At 45.4% G+C, this 8476-nt stretch overlaps 1 protein-coding gene across 1 annotated transcript in view; it reads right to left on the bottom strand.

Annotated features, from left to right (window-relative positions):
• Nucleotides 1-8476, bottom strand: part of CCDC170 (coiled-coil domain containing 170) — a 58565-nt gene that overhangs the window by 40972 nt on the left and 9117 nt on the right. Inside the window, exons 4-5 of the mRNA XM_006768714.2 lie at nucleotides 3802-3930; nucleotides 2315-2571 (exon numbers count right to left, since the gene is read on the bottom strand). Of these exons, the coding sequence (XP_006768777.2) occupies nucleotides 2315-2571; nucleotides 3802-3930 (386 nt within the window). The remainder of the gene's footprint in view (nucleotides 1-2314; nucleotides 2572-3801; nucleotides 3931-8476) is intronic.

The raw sequence follows: 8476 nt of genomic DNA, 5'->3' as shown, positions 1-8476 counted from the left end.
TGAGTCTCACTTCTCTATTCCAAGGATTTCTAAAGTATTTCCACTTCTATGTGCATTTCACTTTTAGCCAGCAAAGTTGCAGGAGTCTATCCTAAGGACATAATCACAGAAATGTGGAATTATGAATGCCCATGGGTACTCATTGCATGTCGGTTTTGAGTATCTATTAAAGGTGCTAAAGATACAGTAGTAAACAAAACAAATAAAGAACCTTGCCCTCATGAAGCTTATGTTCTAAATGGGAAGATGAACAATAACTAAAATATTAATGTGTGTAGAATGTATATTAGAAAAGGACTGAAGGGGAAAAAATTAAGCAGGAGAAGGTAAGATATATTTGGGGGGAGTGGGGTAACATTTTAGACCTGGTCACTCATGGAAGCCATCACTGGGAAGGTGACCTTTTAAAAAAATATTTTATAAGAGTTTATTTGAGCCAAAACTGATGGCAATGCCAGGAAGTAAGATTTCAAATGCGTCCTGAGAAGGTGACTTTTGAGGGAAGACCTAAAGTTGGCAGAGTCAGCCAGATATTATCTGGGGGAAAGAGCTTTTCTAGGAAAGGGATCAGTAAGTGCAAAAGTCCGGAGGCAGGTCCACACCTGGTGTGTTCAAGGGTCAGCAAAGCAGCCAGCCCGCTGGAATGGAAAGGACAGAGGAGAGAATGGAAGCAAAACAGGGTCAGGACGAGCCTATTAGATCATAGAAAACACTGTCTCTACCCTCGGTGAGAAGAGAAGTCATGGAGAGCTCTGAGCAGAGGACTGGCAGGATCTAATTTGTGCTTTTGCAGGATCACTCTGACTGCATGGGGCACAGGCAGAAGCAGGAAAACCACTTAGGAGGCTCCTGTCACAATCCAGGTGACAGGTGATATTTGCTTGGACCAGGTTGGTGGCAATGAGAGTGTCAGTTGGATGCTGTCGAAGATTAGATATATTCACAATCCAGGTGACAGGTGATATTTGCTTGGACAGGTTGGGGGCAATGAGGGTGTCAGTTGGATGCTGTCGAAGATTAGATATCTTGAAGGTAGAGATAGATTATGAGATTTACTGAAGGATCAGACACAGAATGTGGAAAAGAAAGAGGGCAAAGGATGATGTGAGATTTCTGACTTGATTAACTAGAAGAATGAACTTATCACTAACTGCGATGAGAAAATGTGCAGGAGACACCAGGAGCTCAGGGTTGGACACGTGAAGTCTGAGCTGCTTGTTGGACAGCCACGTGGAGATGTGTGGGTCTTGAATTCTGGGGCTAGATATAGAGATGTGGGAGTCACTAGCATTTACATCATTCCTGAAGTCATGAGACTAGAAGAGATTACCGAGAGAGTGGACTTAGAAACGTGAAGGGATTCCTGGACTGAGCCTGGGGCACTCCAATATTGTGAAGTCAAGGAAATGAGAAGGAAAGGGCAAAAACCATGACAGAGCAGGCAGAAGGGTCAGGGAGAGAGTGGGCATGTCTAGTCCTCAAAGCCAAAAGAAGACAGAGTTTCAGGGAGAAACCCACTGTGACTGATGTACTGACAGGTCAAGTAAGATAAGGACTAAATCATTTCATTTGCAATGTGTGGTCATTGGTCAGCTTCGTGAGTGGATTCAGTGGGGGCAGATCTAAGAGAGAAGGAGAGAGGAGAGAAGTTGGAAGTGAGTATATACAAACACTTTAATGAGTTTTGCTCTACTAAGGCGAAGGAGAAAAGGGACTAGACCTGGAAGTGTTGGTTTTTTTGTCAAGATGGAATAAGTCAAATAAATACCAAGTATTTTGTTAGTAAAGTTATTAGACATAGAATTGAAAAGCATATTTAGTTCTCAATTTTTTCTTGATTTTCACCTTTCGCCAGAGCCAAGTGTATGAAGAACGTAAATTTCATGAGCTCTGCATAAACTGGCATAAACTGGCAATAAGATCGAATGAGGAAAGTTTGGGGTGGTCTGGGCTGCAAGGGTATTTTTGTACGTAGCTTCTGAATTAATGCCTCCCTCTGTGCACAACTCCACCACCTCCACCTGTGGTTAAACCTCTACTTAGAGGAAATCTCCAAATTGTATATAGAAGCATTCACAGCCCCACACATGTTGAGGACAATGCTGTTTGTTAAGACTCTTGGTGACATTTAGAAATGAACTTGGGGGGAAATTTCAAGACTCCAAACATCTCTGAACCTGACGTCAGTAATATTTGTTTTCCAAATTGAGTTTCCAGCCTAATGCGAGCTCTCCGAACATTCAAAGGCGCACCCTGCTATCAGAAGCTAGTATTTTAAACAAACTCAACTAAGAATATACTAAAGTACCCTTACTGTAATTCCTCGCCTAGTTCTACAACCTTCCTCTTTAGCTCCTGGTTGTCCTTGATTGCGGCATGAGCCGTGATTTCGGTCCTCATTTTGGAAGCGGACAGGGCTGCCGATTCATCTTCCAGCTCCTGGACCCTGTCCCTCAGCGAGCTGAGGAGGGAGGCCTTCCTCGCATTGTTCTCTTTGTAGTTCTCCATCTCGGCTTTCAGTTCCTGACAGGAAGCTTCTTTAGAGAGCATTTTGGACCGGAGGTCTCGAAGCTTAATATGAAAAAGAAATGAAAAGGCCAAAAGGATTTCAATGGCATAAGTTTGAAGAAACCCAAAACCGTAATTGCAAATTGCACTCCTTTATTCATGACCTCATCCACCTTCCCTTTTGTTTCTTCATATATGTGTCTGTATTACCAGATGGGAATTCATGCCTTAATCATAGACTTCATGTTCTGTTTTATTGCTTTTTTTTTCAAAACCAATTGAGCAATGCCTTGTGGTAATTTACTCTCACTCAAGAGACATGTGTGGTGTGTTCTGCAAAAGGCAATAAAACATTTTGCAATGGTAACCCATTTTCTTAAATGCATATTCCTGCTATTGCTGCTAAAATGAAACAAGGAGCCTACCTGCTCTGCTATTTGTAATTTCATGGCCACAACCGCTTCCCTTACAGGATTTACACAAAGGAAACATTTTGGCTTCTATGAAGTCTATGGCATCAAAATGCTGCACAATGTATGTGCCCTATTAAGTCATGCTATCAGGCCCACCCTATAAGAAGCCATTATGAATGCATGTACTTCTTTGGAACTGTGAGCATGCATCATACATGTATATTCTCATTTTTTCTCTCTCTCTCTCTCTCTCTCTCTCTCTTTCTCCTCCTCCCAAATACATTATCAACTCGTGTTTTATAAGGTCCTGGCAGCCCCGTGAAACCGATAGTTACCTCACAGACAAGCCCAGGCTCCTCAAGCTCAAGGCCACCAGGATGTGAGCAGAATGGGTCTAAGGAGACTCCCTCAGAAATTCTACAACAGACCTGATCCAGCCCAGAGGGAGGGGGACTCCAGGCCTCTTGCTAGAATTTCCCCCACAATCAGAACTGTCACAAGAAAGGGCTTGAGAATTCCCTCCTGTGGGCTCCAGCCTGCAAGCAATCCACCTTAAAGGGGCTTAGTCCAGAAGAAGCTAACGGTCCTCCAAAACCCAGGCTGCTGCAACCCAGAGAGCTCAGGGGCGCCCAAGGAGGTGGGGCTTCTCTGAGATGGAGAAGGCCGCCCCTGCCGCCTGGCTGAGCAGCATGACACATGCATAACCTTTCAGGAATCCTCCCCAACTGGGAGGTGGGCACACAGGAAGAGAATCAGTGTCAGCTTTGCGGAAAGGTTTAAGTCTGGCCTGCTGTTCTGTTTGTAATCGCCTCTCTGCTCTGCCTTACTCTACCAGAAGCTGAGAGTCCCGTTTCTGAGTTAGGAAGATACATCATCTTACCTCGGACTGAGCACATTCAAATTTGACCAAAGTGGCTGCAAGTTCACTTCGGGCGTTTTCGGCCACATTCCGATAGTGGTTTAATTGCTCCCGAGTGGCTGGGGCTTCCAGGAGATGGTCGTAAATTTCCTGATAGGGTTCCCCAAAAGACAAAATAGAAAGGAGAGTGAAAACAACCTTTCTGTGCAGCTGTGCGGAGCAAGATTAAATACAGACGCGGCCTCCGTCGTCCACATGTGTCCAAATGCTGCCTAGACACGTGCTTTGTTCCGATCATTTCATGCTCGCTCCCAAAATGCTAAGGGAGGCAGGAGGCCGCGCGGGAAAGGCGGATGTGCTCCCCCAGGAAGGCATTAAGAATTGGCCTGTGTCCCTTTAGAGGCTTCCTCCCACCCTCACCCCCCAACCCCAGCCCAAATGCTATTCGGCCTCAGACCAGAACCTATAGACAACAAAGAACAGTCAGTCAGAAGAGACACCATGGGACATGGCATGGAACTAGGAGGCAGTTTCCTTGGTAATTATTCACTATGCTCTTTGTTCTCAATCTCATAGTCTCTCTCCAGATCATGAAGGTGACTTGGGTCGCCTGAGGAGTCCTCACCCGTCAAGAAAGGAACTACCCACAGCTAATGGGGGCCAGTGCAGAAATACAGACCCCAGCATGGCCAAACTGCCCCAATTTTTCAAGACAAGTCATATATCCAGGCTTTTCAAAGTAAAAAATCTGCAGTTTTTGCAGCTTGGCAACTAATTTCAATGTTTTTAAAAGAAACACCGTGTGACCCAAATAAACACATCTGCAGAGCAGATCTGATGGGTTTGGTCTGTGTGTCACTCAAGTTCCTGTGTGTCACTCACACCATAATGCCTGCTTCCTTCAACTTGAGCCGACACTTACACCCACCTCCATGGAGTTTCCAGGGCCTGTGGTCTTTGGGAAGGACATACAAGAAAGCCCCTCGTTTCGAAGGAATATGAAAGAGGTCACATGAAGGAGGATTTCCTGGAATTATCTAAGTGGCCCCGGGGGACACACCAGTAAAACCTGTTTATGACTGCCCAGCCACTCAACTGCCAAAGACTACTGTTTGGAATACTCATGAATGCAAAAGTCATTCTAAAGCCCTTAACTTTCCAACAAGCGTTGTCATGGCCAGTGTGTTTCAGGCCACAAAATGCCAAACAAAACCTTCAGTGCACTTAGGAACGGCCAGTGTTTGCCAATCACAACATATCCAAGAAGACAGTAGGTATGTGCTCCTGGGGAGAAGACATAAAACTTTTAACTGCATCTAATAAGAGAACCACATCCTGTTCAGCCTCACTCGGCTTTCAGAAGGAACTTCTCCGCCCTAACCACCACAGCAGTATTTTCTGAAACCTGCCATGGGTAGTAAGGACCTGGGTCACTGAGGAGAAGCTGGAACTACAATATGCTTGGTACACAATTTATAAAATTCATTAAGAAAATAAGTTCAGCCTCGCCAGTGTAGCTCAGCGGTTGAGTGTCGACCCAGGAACCAAGAGGTCGCTGGTTCAATTCAGTCGGGGGCACATGCCCACAACTTCGGGCTTGATCCCCAGTAGGGGGTGTGCAAGAGGCAGCCGATCAATGATGTTCCTCTTTCATCAATGTTCCTATCTCTCTCTCCCTCTCCCTTTCTGTCTCTCTAAAAATCAATAAAAACGTATTTTAAAAAACAATAGAAAGAAAATAAGTTCTTCAATAGCTATGATTATTTCCTCCCATGACTAGTATCATTTTTCAGGCAATGGAGTCGTATACCAAAATTTTACATTTCCTTCTTATGAAAATACATTGTGTCCATTGAACATAATATTGAGAGCCTCAGAAGACAGTTCAGACCTGGCCCTTCATTGTAGGAGGTTGCAATCTAACGCAGACACTACCAGAAGCATTAACATCTTCAAATGTCCATTGGTGAAAGAAACTACACATGGAGATGTCACTGATGCTGATACTGGGTTAGGACCTAAATTAAGACTAGACGAACGGGTTTAGAAGACCATGGCCATGTCAATGACCAGCAGACTGGAGAGTCTCTATCAATAAATATTTACTGAAGGCCTACTCTGGGTCAGGCACTGAGCTTCCTGTCTCATAAGAAAAACATCATTCCTCACACAACCACATTACTGACTGAATAATTACAAACTGAAATGATGCATGGAAGGAAAGAATGAAGCAGATAACAAAGGATAGTGGCTTAAGACTCAGGAAGTGGGAAGGAAAGTTTTCCCTAAAAAAAGCGAGGATTAGGTAGGAATTAAAAAGGCAAAGTGTACTGAAGCAGGAGCAACACACATCATTCCAACAGCAAAACGTACAAGCAGCGGTCCTGTGGCAGACGTATACCCTGTGTGCTCAAGGGTCTGAGAGAAGGCAGTGAGGTTGAAGGACAAAAGCAGATGAAGGACAGTGGGGGCAGGGCTGCTAAGGCTGCTGGGAGCTCAGTCATCTATTGTAGGACGCGATAGGGCTTCTTTTTCAGAATATTCTAGCCTCTCCTACTTGTGTATTTTACCATGTGAAATTCAGAGTCAGCTTGTCAAACTCCCAAAAACCCTGTTGGTTTTTTTATTGGGACTGTGTTAATTTTATAAATAAATTTAAGGAAAATTGACATCTTTTAAATGTTGAGTATTCTAAATAAAATCATTTTTTTCCATTTGTTCACGATTTCTATGTCCCTTAGCTATGATGATTAATTTTATGTGTATACTTGACTGAGTCACAGGGTACCCAGATACTTGGTTAAACATGATTCTGGGTGTGTCTGCGAGGGTGTTTCTGGATGAGACTGACATTTGCACTGACTGAGTAAAACAGATTGCCCTTCCCACGGGTGGGGGGCGGGGGGGCCCTCACGCAACCCACTGAAGGCTGCATAGAGCAAAAAGGCTGAGCAAGAGAACTCGCTCTCTGTCTGAAGCTGGGACATCAGTCTCTTCCTGACGTTACACTCAGACTCGGGGTGGAACTTACCCATCGGCTCCCCCGAGTCTCCAGCTCACCAAAGGCAGATCTTAGGACTTCGCAGCCTCCATTATTGCAGGAGCCAATTCCTTATCCTAAATCCCTTTCTTTAAAAAGCTGAAAGAACACAGGAATGTATTTATTCACGGCTGAGCTTTTCCTCTTAGCCCTTGCTTTCTACCCCACACATGCTCACGGAGTCTTCTTCGTGGCTGTCTTCCAGACAGTCTTCAATTTGGCTTGGACTTCTCGGACCTGAGTTAAGAGCTTTGTGGCGCTGGTGACCCTTTGTTTTCCGGGTCTGTTATGGATTTCTGTGACATAGCACTGTGCTCAGAGCACACCGTCAGCATTCAGGAATGACAGTCACTGCTGTACACCAGTGTAGCTGCCCACCGTCCGTGCAGAACTGGGTCCACCCAGACTGGAAAGTGCCCTTAGGTACCAGCCATTGTGTATTTGCACCATCATCCTTCCTATGTTATTCCTACTTCAGGAAATTTATTGAGGCTTCTATGAATGCTCAATTTTATGAGTGCCCCAGGGGCACTGAAATGGAAGGTGCAGTCTCTGTCTTCTGGGCTGAGGTCAACCTTCCTATCCTATATAATAAAAGGCTAATATGCAAATTGACCAAGCAGTGGAATGACTGGTTGCTATGATGCGCACTGACCACCAAGGGGCAGACACTCAATGCAGGAGCTGCCCCATGGTGGTCAGTGAGCTCCCATAGGGGAAGCGCCGCTCAGCCAGAAGCCGGGATCATGGCTGGAGAGCGCAGTAGTGGTGGCAGGAACCTCTCCTGCCTCTGTGCTTAAGGATGTCCCACTGCCGGCTCAGGCCTGCTCCCTGCAGGGAATGGGCCTAAGCCATCGGTCAGATATCTCCCGAGGCTCCTGGACTGCCAGAGGATGAAGGCCGGGCTGAGGGAACCCCTCAGTGCATGAATTTCGTGCACCAGGCCTCTAGTTACTACATAATTCTCTATCACCTTATAGCAGTTGTATTCTTGCCTCAGACATGCTGGTGCTGTTTCACTTGGTGCAGTTCAGAACTTCCACATCTTCCTTGTGAATTGTACCACGCAGCATCAGAACATGCCTTTATTTGTCTTGCTTCATCCTTTCTGCTCAGAGTTCAACCTTTTCTGATATTGAGATCATGACCCCTGGTTTCTTGTTGGTTGCATCTGACTACGTATACCTTTGTTCCATCTTCTTATTTTCTTTTTTTAAGTATGTTTATTAAATTGATTTTTCAAATACAGAGGGAGGGAGAGGGAGAGAGAGACAAACATCGATGAGAGAGAAACATCAATTGGCTGCCTCCTGCACACCCCCTACTGGGGGTCGAGCCAGAAACCTGGGCATGGGCCCTGACTGGAATTTGAACTGGTGATCTCTTGGTGCATGGGATGATGCTCAACTACTGAGCCACACTGGCCAACCCCATCTTTTTATTTTCAACCTTTCCATATCACTTTGTTTCAGGAGTCTCATCTATATATATAAAAGCATAATATGCAAAGTGTCCCCTTAAGAGTTCGACCGACCAGGAGTTCAATCACTCACTATGACATACGCTGACCACGAGGAGGCAGCGGGGAACGAAGGAAGGCCCCGTCAGCAGCTGGCAACCAGGGAAGGCAGGGCCCAGCTGGCAGCTTGAAAGAGG

This window comes from Myotis davidii, unplaced genomic scaffold (assembly GCF_000327345.1).
Source record: "Myotis davidii unplaced genomic scaffold, ASM32734v1 scaffold1323, whole genome shotgun sequence".
Lineage (NCBI taxonomy): Eukaryota > Metazoa > Chordata > Mammalia > Chiroptera > Vespertilionidae > Myotis > Myotis davidii.
This window is presented reverse-complemented; position numbering and strand designations above follow the sequence as displayed.